The 23,502-nt window shown below is 36.9% G+C and overlaps 1 protein-coding gene across 1 annotated transcript in view; it reads left to right on the forward strand.

The window, feature by feature from the left end:
- Positions 1 to 22,468, forward strand: part of LOC140238337 (telomerase protein component 1-like) — an 88,797-nt gene extending 66,329 nt beyond the window's left edge. Inside the window, exon 51 of the mRNA XM_072318270.1 lies at positions 20,053 to 22,468. Within this exon, the coding sequence (XP_072174371.1) occupies positions 20,053 to 20,172 (120 nt within the window). The 3' untranslated portion in view covers positions 20,173 to 22,468. The remainder of the gene's footprint in view (positions 1 to 20,052) is intronic.
- The last annotated feature ends 1,034 nt before the right edge of the window (positions 22,469 to 23,502 follow it).

Consider the following 23,502-nt stretch of genomic DNA (forward strand, 5'->3'; position numbering starts at 1 on the left):
CCCCTTCATCCTCCATCAATCAGGCCGTGAGCCATTTTTAGCCGATTCTCTCCCGACGCAGCAGATGTGAAGCAAGCCAAGAATATTCAGGATGACAGAAACAACCATCTTAGAGGGGAACAGCATCTGATCTTGCTTTATATCTTACAGAACAGTAATTTAGGCCCTCCTTTTGTAATACATGCTTTGAAAAGATCAAGGAGAAACCCACTTTATAAATGGTTTTTTTTTTTCGGTTTGTCTTAGAGAGGAATTCTTGTGTTCAAATCTTTTTGTTATACAGTTACGGTCATACGCTGCAAAAGTGGATAGTTTCACATGAGTAGTAGTTTTTCATGCTCTACTGAGCAAGATGACTTTGGGTGTTTTTAATTCCAAGGAATCAAGACATTACATAGTCGTACATATAACAAGCAAAAATATCACATGCTTTTATTTTCATGCTAGTCCTGTTTGTCCCCCAAAAAATAATCAATCAATCAATCAATCAATCAATGAAGTAAAATTGAATTAGATTTTAAAAAATGAACACCTCAAAACATTTCCACTTTTACAGTAGTGAAGAGACTTTTGATTATATATTATCATCCTTTTGATAAAATATGAAACTGAATGACTTTGTTTGTAGTAATTATTAGCTCTCTCCCTCACAAAAAAAAAAAAAATTAGATGTTTTTTTTTTCTGCATTAAAGCAGCATACTTTAATGTTGTTATAAAATATAAAAGCATCAGTTTTTAAATAGTATCTGCATGGTAGTACAAGCAACCTTTTTAGTATGAAGATTTCGACAATATCAGAAGAGAAGGCATTTTTTAAGGAATCCAGAGGCCTTGAAAGAGTGAAGTGCAAGTTTGTGAACTTTTAGCACTTTTTTTCCAGTTTTACCCATATGGACCCCACATAATCTCATGCCAGTAAGTGATGATGTATGTTGACATATAACAGTGATGTTTTAGCCTGTTTTCAAGGTTTTTATCTCTATTCCCTTGAGTAAGAATGCATCTTTTTTTTTTTTAATCATGCCCTGTAACCTCTCATACTCCATTTGTTCTCTTGGAATGATTGATGCGTACTTCTAAATTTTCAATTGCTCCAATCAGACAAGAAGATCTCCTCTAAAATTTGCCTGACAGCTGCAAAATAAAAGCTATCACTGATTATTGAGAAGGATCAAAAAGCTCTCAAGACAACAAGAAGCCAATTTCTTTTAGAGAATACCTCACACACAAATACACACACACACACACACACACACACACACACATCAAAATTACCCTATAATGTTCTGTCACTCAGCGATCCTAAAAAGGGTGTCATTATCTGCCTGTGCTTGATGTTCCCTTTTACCCAGAAATTCCAGGGTGGGGTAGGATATGAGCCGAAGCCCCTCCCCTTCCACCTTTTATGAATTTCAAGGGCAGTGCAAGTGGGATGTAATGGAGCAGACATCTCATAGGCAACGGAGTCTTGGCTTAAATGGAGCATACATGTAGGGGGCAGATCCAAGGCTGTGTTCACACTACACACTATATCCTGAACTTTGTGTAATAGTGAGTCAGGTTTTGCAGGTAAAGAAGTGTGTTCAGGTTTTAACCCATTGAGGACATTTGATTTTGCTACAACACACATTTCCCATAGACACTTGCCTGAGTATACTCGGGACTCGTCCTCAATGGGTTAGTAGAGATAGCAGATCTGTCAGAGGTTCTCTGTCTCGTGTCGCATTACCTTGTGTTTGAGACTCAAGTTCCTTGTAGGTGTTTTTTTTTTTCTTCTTCTTGATAGTGTATTGACTGGCGCGACATTATTTCAATTTTGTTTTTATGCACGACCATGGGAGTTTAAAGGGACTGTACAGTACTGGCTGAGGTGGGGATTCATGTTTTGAACATTCCTAAGTGAGATAATGAGAAACCTCTTATGAAATATGAAAGAGCATGTAATTTTAAGAAGGATTTGATGTTTATTTGATGAAAATTGGTTTTCAAATGGCTGAGATATAAAAAAAAGTGATTATAATAAAAGGCGACAGGCTACGCCTTTTATTAGGATCTCTTTGTTCACCTTGTTTTTGGATATCTCAGCCATTTCAAAACCGATTTTCATCAAATAAACTTATGATACCTCTTAGAATAGCATGCTCTTTGACAACTCATAGAGTGGTTCTGAATATCTCGTAAAACGTTAAAAGCTAAATCCTCACCTCAACCAGAACTGTACACACCCTTTAAATGCACGTATCTTGTGGTGTAGCCACTTTTTGTCAGGTTACCTTCAGTACTAAACAGTGGAGAGGAGGTTATATGGACATTGGCTCTTTGCATTTCAGAAACTAAAGGTCTGTTGGCTTTTCATCATTGATTAACTGGAGGATTTCACCATAACCCGGACACACCTCACATACCTTTCTCCCATGTATTATCTCACACATCCCTGATTTCAAGAGAGATAAATAGAGAAAGAAACAATTGTTGTTCCTTTCTGTGTTGGTCACCCCAAACAAACTTTTCTATGTTTCTGTCCTATTTCTATCTGTACTCTGCACCTTGTCTCTACTGTATCTTTCTCTATGGAAGTTATTTCTCTTCTAGTTGTGCTCTTGTTTGAGAGCATGTTTTTCCAGCCAATCTCTAAATTCCGCTCCAAATTCAGGTCACATGGATTATGATTTGAGAGTCTTCCTGAATGGGGCTATTAGTATTTTGTGGGGAGTGGCTGTCATATTGACAGCATTGTAAACTGAAACAGGAGACAGGCTAAATTGTACTTCCAGAGTTATAACAACAAAGAAACAAATTACAACAATTGATTTATGATGATACATGTGACAGGAACTCTTGAAACTGAATTGAAAAAAAAAAAATCCCCTTTGGCAACTTATGAAGTACCTGTCAAAGTTTGTTGATAGTGTGTTTTGAAATAACAGAATATTGAGGAAATAGGTAAATTCTTCTAACAAAAATAGATAGCTGTAATGCTACTATCTATGCTGTTGCAAGTTAGATTCTTAAAATAAAGTTTAGTAGCAGATGAAAAAGAAAAATAAATTTTCATATCTCTTCTTATCTCAAGGCTAGGAGAGGCTTCTTCTTTTTTCTTAATGTTGGCCCTTTAAGAAAAAAAATTGTCCTGACTTGGCACAGACTGTCTCACCTGGGCCCCGAGTTTCCTGTGCAGGTCTACGTCATGGTGAAGTTAAGATACATGGCTCACTGCTGTTCTCGTTTCCTGTCATCCCAACTTACCTTGGCAAGACCCGACATGTTATCTCTTTCTCCAGCTATCACGCAGAGAACCCATCGGAATGAGACATTGAACAGGAAACATCCAGAGCAGTCATGAAATTTTCATCCTTGACTTTTATTTCTCCTCTTCATACTTAGATATTAAAGAAGTAGAAATTTTATGACACAGACAAGCATTTTTCTCTTTCTTTTATAGGAATGTTGAGGTCTCATATTCAGGACTGTCATGAATGGTAGCAATCAATCAAATTCTTTCTTTATTTTTTTTTTATTTGCTATGATTTTGTGACAGTTAAATGCAACCACTGACTTATGAGTAACTTCCTTGTCGAAAGTCATTTAAAGAGCCTCACAATGACCTGCCGTAAATTTGGGCCAAAAGGAAATTTATTGATTTCTCTACGCAGGTTATAGTTTTCATGTCAGGGAATTGATCTGTATGACAGTTCATATGAAAAGAGAAGATTTGTTGTTGTTGTTGTTGCTCTTTTTAAAGAGCATGATATACATGTACCTTACTTGTGCCCCTGTGGGGTGGTCATCCATACCTGTTTATAAAGTATTGGGCAATTAAACCTCTTCACTTTCTCCTCATGGGAAATGAAGGGAAATCCCATGTACTTGAGTTGTGTTTCACTAGTTCTGTACTGTCCTTTCACGCAACACTTTATCTCTATACATAAGGGGGGGGGGGGGGGGGCTTGCCAGCACCCATCATTTGTCAGACTGACCCTTATAGAAGTAGAACTGAGGGCCTTTTTGTTAGTGTCAGATGCAGTGTCCACAGGACCTAGTCACCTTCTGTATGGTAGTGTGGATGTTTCCATCTGCACTTTAGATTTGACAAGTCATGTGCAGGAGCAGATGTGAGCTGTGTTGTGTTGTGGAACATTCCCATTCGACTAGATCATCTCACACTAGGGTTTTCCACAAACAACATCCCGTAGGTCTAACAGGTGCCGTGTCTGGTTGTGGTGGGAACTTTAAGTTCATGTAGCCACAGTGACCACATTGACTTCTCATGTCTATTTTCACTCCAGTGTTGAAGTTTTTTTGTGGCACATTGAAGATTACTCACGCTTGACCAACCAAAATGAACGTCATTTATCGTGCATGCAAGCAAAAGTGAAGTTTTTTGCTCCCTCCTAATACCCTCAGTATCTCTCACTAAAAACACAAGACTCTGTGCACCTCATGTAGGCCTCTAACAGGTAGAAATTTTAGATATGATATAAGTCACTAGATGAGTTAGTTTTCAAAGGTGGCAAGCTATGTCTCAGATGACTAAAAGTGACCAGTCATCTTCACTTAGGCAACAAGCGAAACAGATGACACCGAAGTGATTTTTAAGTATCGAGGAAGCTTACTTACCTTATTTATTTGTTTCCATGACAACTTGTCAGACTTACTGACAGATTCAAATTTAAACCCTGAAAACAGGTCTCTGATGACAAAACTGGAATCTTGAATAGAACCAAGTCTCTTGTGTTGATTGTACTTTGTAGAGATCATCAGAATTACTTGCTATGAGGAAATATGACACAAATTACTTAGGTAGCTGGAGACAGAGTGAGAAAAAAAATAATTGGTCAATTTCCCTGCCATCTCAAAGGTTAATGCATGTATTATCCAATAAACAACTTCTTTGAATTAACTTCTTCGATTGGTGTAAAGTTGTTAAAGGGAAGGTAAACCCAAAGAGCAATGTGGATTGAGTGAAAGCAGCAACATTAGTAGAACACATCAGTGAAAGTTTGAGAGAAATCGGACAATCGATGCAAAAGTTATGAATTTTTAAAGTTTTGGTGTTGGAACCGCTGGATGAGGAGACTACTAGAGGATATGACGTATGAGTGGACAAAAATACAAAGAAAATATAAAGGATATTCAACAAAAATTCACTTTTCTAGAATTATGAAAGAGCAGTGGACCAACCGCTTTCAGAAAGCAGGGGGAATAATTGCTACCCTTAACATATGTCAATATCAAGTTGATGGATTTTGTAATTTTCATGAAAAATGGATTTTTGTAGTATTTTCTTTATATTTTCTTGATATTCCCAGGTAACATGCCAATATGGGACCCATATGGGCATACTCCGGGCCACGTGGGCCATCTGGGTTAGGGTGAATCCCATATGTATTTAGCGTCAGACCCATATGGGATAACCCATATGGGTTTTTTAATGGGACTGCCCATGTGGGTATCATAATGGAAATGAACTGGGCAAACCCATCTGGGTAAGATTGTTAAATGCCCATATGGGTTACACATGTGAAAAAAATGGGTAGACCCATCTGGGTGAGATATGTAAATACCCATATGGGTCTCATATGGGTATAAAATGGGCAAAGCTACCTGGGTAAAATATGCAATGCCCATATGCATACCATATGGGAATCTACTGGGTGAACCCATCTGGGTAATAAATGTAAATATCCATATGGGCTTCATAAGGGAATGAGCTGGGCATACCCATCTGGGTAAAATAAGTGAATGCCCATGTGGGTTTCGTGTGGGAAATAAATGGGCAAACCTATCTGGGTGAGATATGTAAATATCTACATGGGTTTCATATGGGAATAAGCTGGGCAAACCCATCTGGGTAAAATAAGTAATTGTCCATATGGGTTACACATGTGAACAAAATGGGTAAACCCATCTGGGTGAGATGTATGTAAATGCCCATATGGGTTTCATATGGGTATAAATTGGGCAAAGCTATATGGGTAAAATATGCAAAGCCCATATGCATACCATATGGGAATCTACTGGGTGAACCCATCTGGGTAATAAATGTAAATATCCATATGGACTTCATATGGGAATGAGCTTGGCATACCCATCTGGGTAAAATAAGTGAATGCCCATGTGGGTTTCGTGTGGGAATAAAATGGGCAAACCCATCTGGGTGAGATATGTAAATATCTATATGGGTTTCATATGGGAATAAGCTGGGGAAACCCATCTGGGGTAAAACAAGTAAATGTCTATATGGGTTACACATGTGAAATAAATGGGCAAACCCATCTGGGTGAGATATGTAAATATTTATATGGGTTTCATATGGGAATGAGCTGGGCAAACCCATCTGGGTAAAATAAGTAAATGACCATACGGGTTTCACATGGGAAATGAATGGGGAAAACGGTCTGGGCAGTACATGTAAATGCCCATATGGACTCCATATGGGAAGTAAATGGGTTAACCCACCTGTGTAATACATGTAGCCTATATGCCCATATGGGCTCCATATGGGCATGGAATGAGCAAACCCATATGGATGAGATATACAAATGCCCATATGCATACCATATGGGATACAACTGGGCAAACCGATCTGTGTGAGATCTGTCAATTTACATATGGGTTTCATATGGATATGAAGTGGGTAAACCCATCTGGGTAAGAGCTGAACATATCTTTTTTGGTAACATATGGGAAAGAACTGGGCAAACCCATCTGGGTAAGAGCTGACCATATCTTTTTGGGAACCTTATGAAAAAAAAAAAACACTAGGCAAACCCATCTGGGTAATAGATGAACATATCTATACCATATTAGAGCGAACTGGTCAACCCATCTGGGCAAGAGATGAACAAAATTATGTGGGTACCATATGAGCATAAATTTGGCAAAACCCATCTGGGTAGGAGATAAACATATCTATTTGGGTACCATATGGGAATGAACTGAGCACAAATCTGGGTAGGAGATAAACATATCTATGTGGTACCATGTTGGAATGAACTGGGCAAACTCTTGAGTAAGAGCTGAACATATCTTTTTGGCTACCATTTGGGAAAGAATTGGGCAAACCCATCTGGGTAATAGATGAACATATCTATGTGGGTATCATATTATTGGAATGAAGTGGACAACCAATCTGGGTAAGAGATGAACATATCTATGTGGGTGCCATACGGGAATGAACTTGGTAAACCCATCTGGGTTAGAGATGGACATATCTATTTGGGTACCTTATGGGAATGAACTGGGCAAACCCATTTGGGCAGGAGATCAACATATTTATGTGGGTAAAATATTGGAATAAACTGGGCAAACCCATTTGGGTAGGAGATGATGTGGGTACCATACTGGAATGAACTGGGCAAACCCATCTGGGGAATAGATGAGCATATCTATTTGGGTATCATAGGGGAATGACCTGGGCAAACCCATCTGGGGAATGGATGTAAATGCTTATATGGGTTTCATATGGGGTCAACCTGGGTAGAACCATCTGGGTAAGATATGCAAATGCCCATATGGGATTTACATGGGAATGAACTTGGTAAACCCACCTGCTCATCATAACACCCCTACCTGAAAATGGAACTGACCCAGAATTTGAAAAGAGGGTCCGGTTCATGCCCGTTATGCAGTGCAGTATATGCATTGGCATTAGGACTGATTGATCTCCTTCAGTACAGTCAGAGCTTGGTGATCATCTGTCTTCGCCTCATTTTAGGTAAGTAGATAAACTTATTTTTGTCAGCATGTTGTATTTAAAGTACCTAAGATGTTGATTGCAAGTTATTGAAAAAGATAATCCCAATTCGGCAAGCTATAAAGGCAATAACAAATATGTAAGTTGGGATGGTATGTGAGCATGTTGCCTCCATGGATCATCCATAGAATATTATACATGAAGATAGGTGTATTCAAAGGTTGTAGGCCTGCTATGTCATATGATTTTGTTTAATTCTAAATATTGCTTTATAGATTTGATTTGGGGTTTAATCTCATACTCTGTGTATAGAAATTAATGCTGTTTAGCATTATTTCATTTTCATTTCAATACTTCAGATCACTGAGTTTCATTTAAACAAAATGGAGTAACAGTATTTGAGAAAACATTTACGCATACAGAATTTTACAAATAATTGCAATAAGGGAAAACACTAGCTGTGAGATGTATTGAAACAAAGGGAGCTGATGAAAGCACTCGATCAGTGATTTTAATTGCAGTTCACTCATAGTTTAAAGTATGCATTATGATGATATCAAATCAGAAATTACGTTTTTACATATTATAATGGAAACATTAACTATAGGATAACTAGACTCGCTATTTCCGGGTTCACCACAAAAGCCCAAGTGGAGAATTAAGTTTATGCGCAGTACTGTGTAATGGTTTGGTATGAACACGTCCCACACAGTATTGGTAGTATACAGCTTTTTAGTATTCAATCCTGAACCATCTAAACACACCCACACCGTACGGTACTTAGTATGAGGAGCTTGCAAGGTCATTCAACCTCCCCAACTCCACAGCATCTCTGCAGAAGGCTGTGGTCAGTTGTTTGGGTTATAAAGTCACAAAGGTCACATTCCATCAGGGAGACTCACCTCCCTGATTCCATAAGAAAACAGTCTCAAATGAGTGGACAACATAATATATGCATATTACCTAAAGCTTGGCTCTATTAATGTACAACTGGAAAGCACAAGTATTTTTTGCAGTTACCATAACCAAATACTAAGCGTGTGAGAAAGAGTCTTAGCTTCTGAACAGTATTGCAATTAGTTTTACTGTGACATGCATAAAATGTATTTAGGAGGAGATCTGAGTGAGTGAAGCCTAACTGCGATTTTCATGCTCCTGTATTATCAGAGATGTGTATATACAACGTGTACGTAACACTTTAAATAAACACACGTATATAGGCCTACGTTTCACAGTAGTAATCAGTATAGCAGTGGCATTTGGAAATAATTATATGAAAAGAAGTTAGGCCTACTGATATTTGTGTCATCATAGCTCTAGTTGGCATATTTTTTTCTGTCTACTGTAAATATGTTTTAATAGTTTATGTTGTTTAAGTTGTATTACTCCTTCTCAAAAGAGGTAATTGATAAGCATAATTTTCCCTCTTATGATAGAAGTACAATTGTAAGATAGTTTGGGGGTTTAAAGGCTATCTAGTGTATTGTTATGTCTCAAATTCCTTCTAAGAAATAAGTCATGTATAGGTTTATAAATCATACCAGATTATGAGCTTAAATAGATTTAATTTACAGGCCCTACTGGTAGTCAATATCGAGTAAATAGCAATCAATTGTAGGTTTAACTTCATATCGTTTGTCCAAAATATTTATTGACCACTCGCAATCTTTTTTTTTTATGTGTACACATATTCCTTTCTCCGTGTCTGCCTTTCTGTTCACTTAATCAAATTATACTCAAAATTTACTCAAATTATAGCTTCTCCTAAATCTTAACTGTCATTTACTGTTTAACGGATAATCAAAACTTGTCCTTTGATCTTCCTGGGTTTGTTTTACAATCAAATGAATTAAAAGATTCATTCAAAAAAAAAATCTTCGTAATGAGATGAGGTGTAAGTTGATATCTTTCTACTCACCCTCAAGCAGTAACTTATTTTGCAATGTTCTAAGTCGTTTATCCTAATTCGTAATTGTTGCAATTTCCTTTGCTCTGGATGTATAAAAACTATATTTATCCCTTGACTGATTTTGTTTTCTTGTTTCACAATCAAATGAAGATTGAAATACATTGCATTTGCAATGTGTATAATTCGATATTATTTCCATTATATGAAAATGAAAACCAATGGTAATACATGTACACCGAAAATATTTCTGTCCCTCTCTTCCTCTTTCTCTCTCTCTCTTTCCCTTTGAAGCTTATTCATTTTGATAGTTTTAAACTACGTATATGACCCTCTAGTTATGAAGAAAGTCGAACAAATCCTGTAAGAGTATAGGCTAACAATTGTATACTGAATTTTTAAAACCCATGTAACTATGCATTCCTTTATACAGTCATGTATTCAAATACTGTACAATGTAATGTTGCATGCCTGTATCTCTCAATAATTGAATCTAGCAATATTTCTGATGAAAAACATGTGTAACACATTTTATATGAAGATTGTAATTCCATGAATATATTTCTCCCTCTGTCATTGCAGATCTGGTGAAGAGAAAAGATGGACAAACACAGCAAGACTTCACGCAGCATACATTTTAAGGTCTACACAATAAGAAATCAGAACAGTGGAATAAAATAGCTGGATGGACAAAAACAAAGGCGGTTTGCAGCACAGGTTCAGGGAGAATTAGATGGCAACGCCTAAATTTCAAAAGTGCATAAATTTTGACAAAATTGTGCAATTTTCTTCAAACCTTACTGAACTGTTCTTTTCATATTGCTGCATTCACTCAATCAACGTTTATTTTGGGTATTCCCCTTACAGAAGCTGTTAAAAAGATCTCACCATTTCTAGCTTTTACGCTTGTTTATCAAGTAATATTATATGAATGCCTATATTCAGCTGAGGGACACAAGACAACAGATTTCAATTAGAACAATGCACAAATATATCCACTTTGAGAATAAGATACTTGATCTATTGAGTACATACATTCAAGAGTGAATTGAGGGGAACAATACTTCTCTATGTGTAGGTCATTGGTGGTGGTGGATGTACAGTGTATATACAGTATGTTTACATGGTATTTAGGTAGCTTTCGAAGATGTGCCACCTTACTAGGGCTGTTCATCGAAGAAATAAACAAACATTCTACACGCTAAGTGGACTGCTCATAACAGAGGTTTGATGTCAGTTTTCCATCAACTCAGTGTGCCAGTGTCTCCTGCCATTGCTGCTGGGCAAGCTGTGGTTAATCATAATGAGGTAGGCCTATTGACAATATGGTAAACTCACCGTTGGCAAAAATATTAGCCACGTTACCCAGATGGGACCCACGGTGTACCTATATGTGCTATCTTGGAGCCCCCATATGGGTCCCATGTAAATATTGGGTGCAAATTCCTAGGGGCTCCATATATGCATACCCATGTGGGACCCATGCTAAAACCCCATCTGAAGCCCATATGGGAAACCCACATGGTGCCCACATATTTACCACATACATTACCAAGATGGGTCCCATTGGGATCCAATATGGGTCATTTTGGATTGCCCATATGGGTCCCATGTAAATCTAGGGTGCAAAATCCTAGGGGGCCCGTATGGGCATACCCATGTGGGACCCATGATGAAACCCCACACAAAGCCCATATGGGATAACCCACACAGTACCCACATATTTACCACATACGTTGCCCAGATGGGTCCCACAAGGAACCCATATGTGTCATTTGGGATCGCCCATATGGGTCCCATGTAAATCTTGGGTGCAAAATCCTAGGGGCCCCATATGGGCATACCCATGTGGGACCCATGATGAAACCCCACACAAAGCCCATATGGGATAACCCACACAGTGCCCACATATTTACCACATACGTTGCCCAGATGGGTCCCACAAGGAACCCATATGTGTCATTTGGGATTGCCCATATGGGTCCCATGTAAATCTTGGGTGCAAAATCCTAGGGGCCCCATATGGGCATACCCATGTGGGACCCATGATGATTTCCCAGCTAAAGCCCATATGGGATAACCCACACAGTGCCCACATATTTACCACATACATTACCCACATGGGCCCCATCGGGAACTCATATGGGCCATCTGGGACAGCCCATATGGGTCCCATGTAAATCTTGGGTGCAAAATCCTAGGGGTCCCATATGGGCATACCCATGTGGGACCCATATTCAAACCCATATTGGGCCCATATGCAACCCATATGGGCATGTTACCTGGGTTGTAGTCCACTCATACGTCATAACCTCTAGTAGTCTCCTCATCCAGCGGTTCCAACACCAAAACTTTAAAAATGCATAACTTTTGCATCGATTGTCCGATTTTCTTCAAACTTTCACTGATGTGTTCTACTAATGTTACTGCTTTCACTCAATCCACATTGTTCTTGGGGTTTATCTTCCCTTTAACTATGGGAACTACTCTTAAGGAATAATGGTTACATTTTTTTTCCCCGAAAGATCAAGCAAATAGTCTAATAGTTTGCATGTATCAAACAAGAAAAAGAATTTTGCGTATTTCATAAAAATATGTTTTGAAGCCATCAGATACAGGCAACAGAGGCCTTGTAGAGAAAACAGTTAGTTTTGGGTTTTGTACTTTCTGAATGATACGTATTTTGTTAATTGTTAGTACAAGTAAAATAATTTCTGCGCATCAGATGAATAACCATGGGAACTACTCTTAAGACTTAAAAGTGATCAGATTTTTTTTTTTTTTTTTTTTTACACAAAGATCAAGCAAACAGTCTAATAGTTTACATGTATCAAACAAGAAAAAGAATTTTTCATATTTCATTACAATATGTTTTGAAGCCATCAGATACAGGCAACAGAGGCCTTGGAGAGAAAACAATTAGTTAAGGTTGTTTCTTTTTCTGTACTGTCTGAAGAATATGTACTTTGGTCATTGCTAGTTAATGATTTCTAGGCATCAAATGAATTATGCAACCATCTGAAAAGTAATGGAAAGAGGTTTGTAAGTCTTACAAATGGAGAAAGGATGATTATTTCATTTCTGTCATCAAAAGATGGGCGGCAGTGCAGTAGTAGCCAGGGCTTATTGGATAAATTTCCTACTACCACGTAGAAATCTAATTTCAGAAGAAGGCTATCTCACCCAAAAATGTTAGAAACCTGAAATTAGGTCTCAACCAAAACTATACTATCCCTTTAATCTCTCAAGGCAATCATTTCTTGTTTAAACTGAGCATTTCTGGGTTTTTTTAATTCCCCCCCCCCCCCCCATTGGTTTATGCCACATGTGGGGAAATTAAATCAAACATTAATCAGGGTGGTTTGACACCCTGGACTAGTATATAAAATTTGTATGATTTCTGTGATGGTGATAAAATCTTCTGACTATGGTTAGAGGTTGAAGAGTGAAAGAAACTTGACAATAATGTGTAAATGGCAGGAATTAATGATGCAAACTATGTGTCACTTCCTGATTCTGACGTCTTTAAGTTTTATTGTAATTTTCATCCTAAATGCATATTTGTAGATTTAAGTTATGGTGATGATGTAAAAATGTGCCCAAATCCTCCAGGGGACTTTTAAGAAGTTCCGATTCTCTTTGAGCGGTAGAACGAATGGAGACAGGAATGTAGGGGCTCAGTCTGAATCAGGATGCCCCCCTGAGATGGGGCAAAAAACTTTAGCCATTACCTTAAAGGAAGCACGCTGTTCTGGTTGTATCCTGCTCTCCTTACCAACTCTCTTTTATAATCTTCTACACTGCTTTCATCTTTCCCCTTCATATGATGTTTGGGGGTTCTGTTTGTGTGGTCTTTATTGTATCCCTGAATTTGTATGCCATTCCATGTTCACATCAAGTTGACTTCCGGTAAATCATGATTCGGTATTTTTACCTTCCTCATTTTCTCTCTCTAGTACTGTCCTTAGTGCACAATATTCTTTTTTTTTGTCTCCTTTCCCTTCTCTTTATATATCTTTTTGTCTTTTCTTCTCTTTTCTTGTTTTTGTCAAAGTATTTAGATGCACTTATACCTCATTCCTATTCCCTGGGATATCACTTTTTTCATTTCAACGAGTCTTGTCACTTGTAAGGCTGATCATCAGATGATGTGAGTTGAATTAGATGGTTGAATAAAAATGCTGTCAGAGACATTCCAAAGTTTGTGAAATGAAAATCAAGTCATTCCTGTCTTTGTGTTGCTTGATTTTCGTAGTGTGCTCTTGATTTTGTATCGTTAAAGGACATCTTAGAGTGCAGTGCCAGGGCAAGAGGATTCTATGCAGAGATCGACTCTTCTTCATCTTATATATTTGATGGAGAAAGTTGAAGTAGTTTCACATTTTATCCAAATTTGAACCAGTTAAAGACCAGTCCAGAGTAAACTCAGGCAGGTGTCTGTGGGAAATGAGTGTTACAACAAAATTAGCTCGTCCTCAGAGGTTTTAAGACAGTGGTCAGGCGCTGGCGATCACCCTTTTAAGTGTGATCTTGTTGCGTGCAAACATTAGCATGTAATGACCTCACCTTTGCTTCACTCCTAAAGTCAGAGTCAAGAACAATGGACAATATGGAATGTGTCCTTCTGAAGAAGGGGGAAAAAAGATTTGCCTTCAAATTTGATTCATGCGATTGTGTTATGAGATGAGCTTAATTCAGGAAATTCTGAATGAAGGAAGCAGTTTGTGCCCTGGCCAGCTAGAAATGATGACTGTTGGATTCAGAAATAGGTTTGGTAGTGGGGTAGATCGTGATGCAATGGTGGATTGAGGGAATAAAGTCAATTGGTTGGTCAGATAGGTGAGTGGTAACCCTGACTCATCCACAGGACCTTTGTTTGTGGTCATGTGACCTGTCTTGCCAGCCATGCCACTGATGTCATTATATCTACAGTTGTTGATGGCAGAAGGAGATAAGAGACAGGGACATAGGCATGACAAACTGTGATATCAGTTTGGACTTTTGTTGGTGTTGTCTCCAAGCTGGTCTTTACGGGTTGTCCTTGACCTTGTGAGTTTATCAGTGGGTTAGGTTAGTATGGTAGAAGTATATGACTGACAAACAGTTGTCCAAGTCATATTGGGGTGGCGCCAATGTTATGCTGTACACAGATTATTTTTTGTTCCTTACCAACCAAGTTTTATGGAGAATGATCATTTGCTCACTCTGCCCCATCACTTTGTTACACTCCCCATCTTATTTGAAGGACTCATCTACAGCACCAAAGTTTCAAACCGTCCTTGAAACATATTAATTCAAAAACCATATTGAATGAGTGTATGTTTGCATTTAAGAGCATAGTTCTGACAGTGATATGCCCTAAAAAAAAAAGAATTGTATTATCATTGTTATAACACTGGTCAATATGAAATACCTACCTCTTCTGTACAATTTTGATATTTCGTTTTTTGGGGCCATTCAGTCTCTTTAATTTTTATTTTTTATTCTTTTTTTTTTTTGTGGGAAGCAATCTTTCGTTCAGACATGAATGTATGAATTAGATTCATTTGTTTCTCTTTTTGACTTTTATGTGAGATACTGTCCTTCAATCAGCATTACACATCTCTACGTATTAGCAATGAAATATGTGACACATAAGGAACAAACAAATGCATGTATACTTTGTGCAATTCATTCTCATTTACTCATATTGAATCACAGAGTATTGCAGTGCTCCTGTTAATAGTATGTTAATTTTGTAGCATCAAACATATGTGGAAAGTTCATTTAAAAGTTGGAGGGATATTCATCTACAGCTGCATCTGAGTCATGATGGAAAATTGGAATTATATTCATCAGCATTAGAAGAAATATTGCAGCCTTACTGTGCAAAGACATGCTATCAATCAAGATCCCCCATTAGGCTAATTAATGTCGCAACAAAATGGATTGTGAGTGATATGTAATTGGACCACGTCACAGCTTATTAAATTTCACCTCATCTATGTCCATGGTATTTGATTGAGGCAGTCTGATTTTATGCCTCTGACTCATAGCCAAATGTTTTCTAATGTGGCTTCTCATAATTACAAGTAGAACATTAGCAATAATCAATGCATGCATTGGGATAGATTAAAAATCAAGTGAGCATGTACATAGATCCCTTACAGTTCTTCTGTGACTTACATAGTGGTTGTAGGGGACAGTTCATTTCAGAGCAATCAAAATCTCATTCCAGAATTTATAAACTTCTGTTCTGGACCACCAACACCATCAACAAAGTGACAGTTTATGAGAAGAATTGTTCAGTGAAATTTGACCAAAAATTATTTGATGAGACTGTGAATTTTAAGTAAGATTTGTGCTACAGGTGAAAATGATGTGGATAATATCTATGAATTCCATTGCAATTGATGAATGGTGAAACAAAGTTTACGAAGATGTGAGTATTCAGCTGCCTGGAAGGTTAAGTCTCATGTCAGAAACCACTGAGGGTTTCATCCCACTCTTCAAATGTGATGACAGGGTGCAAATATTCCCCCCTTGTCCCGGCAGGGGTGTGTAGGTTGACCTCCCCACTGTTAATCCTAGATGTCATTCTCTTTGCTGCTACTTACTAACTACTCACAAGACTTGCACTGGTATATCTACCCCCTTGAAATCTAAAATATCCGGAGTAGGGATATTGTGTATTCTATTTTTAGCTAATTCTCTGTTCAAAGATGAATATCTTGTGACGTTTCACTTGGAAATGAACAGTTTTAGTCTTGTCAAGTTTGTTTTGACATGCTATTTTGAACATGAGAAATTGTGATAAAGCAGGCTCTGTAATTGGCACTTAAAGGGCTACATCTGTGAAGTATACACAATAGTAAGACTCCCAAATATCATGATCTTGTCTGCTGATACTAGAGAAATATTAAGTCAGGCTACCATCTTGTCCATGACATAAAAGAAAGGTCTTGTCCACCGGTCTTGTCAGAAGTAAATTCTTCTATTTCATGCCAGCCCAATTAGTAGATCAAGACATTTTTTACAATTCACAAGATGATGTTAAAGGACAAGTTCACCTTCATTAACATAAGGATTGAGAGAATGCAGCAATATTAGTAGAACACATCAGTGAAAGTTTGAGGAAAATTGGACAATCGATGCAAAAGTTATGAATTTTTTAAATTTTTGTGTTGGAACCGCTGGATGAGGAGACTACCAAGGCTCGTGATGTCATATGAGTACAACAATATAAAGAAAATGTAAAGAAAATTCATCATATTTTCACTTTTTTCGCATTATAAAAGAGCACTTGACTTGCCTCTTTCTAAAGGCAATTGGAATAATATTACCCATAACATATGTCAGTAACGAGTCAAGGGAATGTGTACTTTTTTCAAAAGATGAAATTTTGTGAAATTCTCTTTATATTTTCCTTATATTGTTGTACGCATGTGACATCATACACTGCATTAGTCTTCTCATCCAGCGGTGACTTCACAAAAACTTCAAAAATTCATAATTTTTGAACGGATTGTCCGATTTTCCTCAAACTTTCAATGATGTGTTCTACTAATATTGTTACATTCTCTCAATCCTTATGTTAATGAAGGTGAACTTGTCCTTAAAGACATTTTGTTTGATTCCTTTTTACTCCTGCACTTCAGCCATATGTAGAAATTGTTCTAGGGCAATCATCCCCTAGACAATTGCCCCAGACCCTGACCCTAACCCTAGTCCTAATCCTGAACCTAATCCTAACCCTAACCCAAACTCTAACCCTAAACCTAACCTTAACCCTAATCTTAACTCAAACCTTATCACATGCCCTGATACGGTAGAAATTGTTGATTTGGCTATGCATCCGAAGATTGAAATGTTTCATTTTCTTCACTTATTTCACTGGTTCCGATGAGTTATTATGGTATATCAAAGGCATGCTAAAATTTTTGGTTTTACAAAAATTCACACCTTTCCTTATAATTATAAAACTGGCAACTTCTTGATGATGGAAGGGGCTGCAATGTATAGATTTCCAGTGAATTTATTTGGAAAGTGAAAAATTCTGACCGTTATTTTCAGTACAAAAAGGGAGAGTATTTTTTTTTACTGACATGGGGTTAGTTTTCCATTTCTTAAAAAAAAAAAAAAAAAGATTTTCATACACAAAGTTGGGAGACATCATTTTTAACCATGCAAAATTTTGTGATGTGTACAAAGGGGATTATATGACCTTGAAGTATCATTTCTACTCAGCACACACACATCTCAACATCTCCATAATTATATATAATTGATGCCATGCTGCACGTGAGTAATATTCAAGGTATACTCTGAAGATGTTGACAACATATTGTTAAAGAAGAGGCACCTTGGTGACTGCTGTACCACCTCTCTTTTTCTCATGGTTCCTGATACTGTTGCTCCAGTACCTCTTTGAAGCCTCCAAGATTCAGTTAGCTGATAATCAGCGTGATCTTCCATCATGTGATTGTACTTGTGATACACTGCCCTTTACCTGTCCATGCAGAACTGACACAGTCCTTGCTGTGTGTATACGGATTTATTATTGGGTATTCTTTGCTTGGTATTGGATTTCATTATCTGGGACTTTTTTTGGGTCTCGTTTCACCTCCAACTGCCATTATTCCAAGCTCTGAGGTTACAAAAGTGTAATTTTCTTCTCCGCCTTGTCATGAGACCAGGAGGTACAGGGGGAATCAAAGGAACTGTGATCATGGGAGAAGGAAGAGTAAGTGGGACTAAGTTGCTGCAAAGATACGGATGCACCAATATCCTCCTTTTCATGACAAATACTGTAAAACCAGAAATTTTTGTGTACATTCAATTTTACGAATTTTGGGAAAACATTCGCGAAATTAAAATGCGTGCAGAAGTTCGTGTCTACACCACGCATTGAATGCCACTGGCAATTCATGAAAATTCATGGCGTGAAAATTTTTTGCTTTACATCGCAAAAATCATTATCTTCATGGTATTTTTCCTTCCAAAATGTATGGTGTAAGCAGTCACTGTAATTTTTGGGAAATTTCTGAGCAAAAGTGTTCGAAAAAAATTGCTATTCCTGGCTGAATAACTTTGAAATAATGATCAGTGAGATATATCACGATTTGAGACTGGAGCATAATTGCATTTTAGTATCAAGATTTTGTATAAAACTATTTATATATAGTACATGGTGAGGCAGTGATATCATCAACCCCCACATTTGCATATTCATGTTGACCCTTCAAGAAGTGTTTTTTGAAAATAAGCGAACTTTCACAATTTTATAACTTCCTGAATATTTGTCTAATTTTATAACTTTTTAGAAGAACTGAGCATTTATTACTCTGAATCCTTATTTTTCTGTAGCTTAATATCGACAGAATATTAGAGACTTTTGTTGGAAGTATGACCACCTAGTGTACCTTCTTCAAAGTGGAAACATTGTTGAACAGTGCCTTTAAGCTGAATGTTTGTCTGGGAGGATTATGATTGTGGTCATAGCATCCTACAACCCTCTCAGTCCAGAGCTAGGCCCCAAATAGTATGTTTAATAGCCAGTCAATGACACCCTCAAGGTTGAATCTTTATTCTCATCTAATTCCCTCCTATAAATGAGTACAGCTGCCATCCTAGACTCACTAATCCAGGATTATGCTGTCTTGAGGACCCCAGCTATCCATTGCCCAACTCTGTATGCATCAAATCGTATATACTGGATGAAGTGTAGGCATCTCAAAACAATATCTGTATGGTGTGTATGATGAATCAGACCATAGAACCAATTGTTTAGTCTCTCTTGATGCCTTGTTCTCTGTGTATTGATGGATGTTATGTTTCATCTGACAAAAGATAGTAATGAATTGCTAAAACCAAGACTTACTTTCCCATTCAGTTTACAATGTTCAATTCTGTTTAGCACCGATTTCACTGGAAGGGTTTAATGTAGGTTGACACGATGAGCTAGTCATTTTGTAATACCTCATAAGAAACAAACAGTGACGTACTTTTGACGGACTGCTAATGGCAGAATTCCAATGAGGAGTGCAAGCATTCATGCAGACTTACCAATGTAAAGACTCAGATAGTACTTTGTTTTGCAAATGCATGAAAGACTGCTATTTTGATTTAATACCGGTAGTAGGGATTTCCCCCCATGTGTTACACTCTGGATGAGAAGGAGAGAAGCACATTGTGATATATAACAGTCAGACATGATAGACAATAATGAGTTCTGGGACAAAGTAGTGTGGCATTCAGAGTCAAAGTAAACATTGAAAGGTAAACAAGTTCAATCAAGAAAAATGTTCATTCCTGTTTAGTGAGATGTATCATTGTCTTTGTAAGGCTGTTGCACTTCAATACCTTTTTTTTTTCTTTTGCACATCAGAAGTGTTTACTCTGTGACTATGATTTGATTAATTACCAGGTACAGTTTCTTCTTCCTCTTTTCTTTCTTTTGTTTACCTGCAGGTTGGTCAGTTCTTCTGTCCTTCCGCGGTCACTGCCCTGTCCACCCAGTCTGGGGCCAGTAGAGATGTACTCTGTGGTGACCGTCTGGGCAACATCTACCTGCTGACGTGGAAGGACTAAACTGACCTTAGGTCAACTCACGAAATCTGAGACTCACTACCCTAGCTATCATTCCTTGTGTTTCAAAACGGACTTTATAGAATGTAGTGCAATTTCTTTTTCTACTTTGATACTCGTCATTAGTGATGAGTGTGTTTGTTCAGGAGACGTAACGGCACGTGTAATCTGTAGATTCACATCATGCAGTCATGTAGGTCTGTTTTCCCATTTCCAGCGCGATTTCCTTTATGCAAAAAAAAAATAATAATAATAATAAAAAAATAGTTTGAAATTTACTTAAGAATATTTTTTTTCTACCAGCAGAGAGCTTTAGATCTATTTTGTTTTATAACCTTTACTCTGAAAGGAAAAAGAAAGAGGAAATTATATCATGACTATCTGTAGCAGACTTTTTGAGATTTAAGATGCCTTGTATCTTCTGAGAGAAATAGAGATATTAATATTATATATATCATTCTATTCATGTATGTCTAAAATGTGTGTGTTTTAATATTATGTGTGCTTATATTCTTCTGAATGATTAATTGTTTTGATACTAGTGATTTCTAATGCAAAGCTTTCCAAGCAATTTCAGCAGCTCTGTATCTCACAAGAAAGAAGAGCAGAAAACTGCCAGCAATCACGACAAGTAAATCAAATTTACCACTTTCCAACTGCTTCAATTTCATAAGTTTGCAACCAAGTTGCATTTGAATATTTGGCTAGTTGAGAAAAATAGCATCTGTTAATTCAATATTATTTCTTGTGGGTTCGAGAGAAAATCCTCTTTCCTAGTAGTAGAAGTGTACACTGATGAATAGTAGTAACACCCCACTGCAAAGACCATGCTACACTAAAGACACAGAGTGTATCAGGGTGGTTTAAATTAGTACAGTTCATTCCTGTTGTATCAAACACATTATAAAAAAATTTTGTTACAACAGAGCAAAAAAAAAAAAAAGAATATCATCTTTATATCTTTATATACTCTATTTGTTCAGCTGAAACAAAATTTTGATAATATAATGAAAGAAAAATGCCAGTCCCCAGGACTTCATTATAAATGGAGTGACCTGTAGTAAAGATTCTTTTCACATTTCTATAGCATAAATGTTGTAATATTTGTAGCATGCCTTGTCACATTACTCATATTCTTGTCAACAAATGAATGTGCCATGTTAAATGAAGAATCCATATTTTAGAACAGTTTGATTTGTGTGGCACCAATGTGTTTTGTATGTCAGCATTTTCAAAGCATAAAATTGCTGAGATGTGCCATTGATTTAATATGTCATCATGGCATTGGTCTTTGTGATGGATAACTTTCTAATTACAATACATACCTTATTTTTAAGAGTTACATAACCAAACAGCCTAGAATTCAGATGTCAAAGTCTATCATGAATGATGCAATTATGATGATGAGGGTAAACTTCAATATAGATTATTGCTTGTATCACCAGATTGAATGAGAAAAGGTGTTCACCTAGATTTTGTTTTTTATTTTACTTTGTTTTAATGTGTGACTGGAGTGTTGATTGTGTTTGCTAAATTTTTGTCAGCTGTAGTTTACTGGAGTGATGGTTGAAATGAGAAATACCTGCAAAGATATGATATAGTGATCAAGTTTGTTTTCAAGGAACTTTTTATCTGTTTGACATAGTCTGTTCGAGATATCAGTTTAGTATACTTTGACAATGACTTTGATATGACTATTGAAAGAACCTTTTGATCGCTGTGCCCATTTTGTATTATAAAAAAACCCCACAAGAATTATAGTTAAGTGTATTGCGGCTTTAGCTATAAGTTTCCATATGAACTGTAGTAAGATAGGCTCTTCTCATGAGTGCATGATTTGTAATTGCAACATTTCTTCTAACCACTAGTATTGTATGCATCAATGTAATAATCACTAAATGTGCAAACTGTGCAGAGATACATTTATTTCAACTTTGTGTGTATTTTCCAGAGCTAGTAAAGCTTTCCATGCCATTGGATATGTTAGTATTTCTGTTAGTTCTAAAGACTTTTATTTCATTTGTGTAAGAGTTGATAACTGTATGTTCTTTTATGTCAGAGTTGATGCTGAGTCTATTTTTTCCCAGAGATATTTAATATACAGTAATATCATGATGCAAAACAACTATATAATCTGCATTGCTGAGATAGCGTATATGCAATAGCTTGAAAATGGCAAGAATGATATCTAGATTTTCTATGGGTTGAGTGTATTTCTCACCTTTTCTGATTCTTCAATAGAGTTTATTGTTTATAAACTGACTTGACTGACAAAGATTGATAGTCAATAAACAAATTTCTTTTAGATGAATGGATCAGTTTTTGTGTGTGTCAGCAATCAATTTATTGTATTTCTAGCAAGTGTAGTTAAATGACAGAAAAGGTAATGATATGTTTGTTTGTGTGTGTGTGTGTGTCTGCATGCATCCTTGTCAGTTTTTCAGTAGTGGACAATGACCATGCAGAAATGCATCTGCATTCGTCGACACACCTTATTCAAAGATATGCTTGGTAAAAAGTTTCAATAGGTATTGTATCTTGACAAGAAACGAGTTGAAAAATATCAAGTGGTCAACTGAGAATACACACACACACACACATACACACACACACACATGCACCAAACAAATACAAGGTCTTGTATGAATGCCTAGAATATATTGTCTTGCATGTGCAATGGACATCCTTTTAGTAGACGTCTAAATGGTGTGATGCCAAAAGCGGTAGACTTGACAGCATCGTGTGCTGGAAGAACGATGACAGGTCATTTTCAGTCATTTGGAAATATAGATCTATGTATGCATCAATACACTTATTGAGTGTGTGTTCTTTTTTTTTTTGGTAGTGTTTTTCTTGTATTGTTTTATTGTTTTGTTGTTGTTTGTTCATGTGTAAGTGCATTTATATGTGTATGTGGCATGAAGCATGCCTCTACATACTTAATTTCTTGCCAGGTGCATCTGTGTAAGAGATTGCAAGGAAAATTAATGTGTGTGATGTGTGATGTGGGTATATATATATATATATATATATATATATATATATATATATATATATATATAAGCATATACATATAGGTATATACTTTTGTGGTGTATGCATAGTGTGTACATAGAGAATTTGGTATTCATTTGTGTGTGTGTGTGTGTGTGTGTGTGTGTGTGTGTGTGTGTGTGGCGTGTGTCATTGGATATGCTTCTGTGTTTCACATTGGTACATTTCATGAAACTATAATTCTACGTTATGTCACAATGGCCCGAATTCTCAAAGCTGGAATAACTATTCCGCGGAATAGTTATTCCGGGGAATAAGTTATTCCATCTTTGAGAATAG

Source organism: Diadema setosum, chromosome 14 (genome assembly GCF_964275005.1).
Source record: "Diadema setosum chromosome 14, eeDiaSeto1, whole genome shotgun sequence".
NCBI lineage: Eukaryota > Metazoa > Echinodermata > Echinoidea > Diadematoida > Diadematidae > Diadema > Diadema setosum.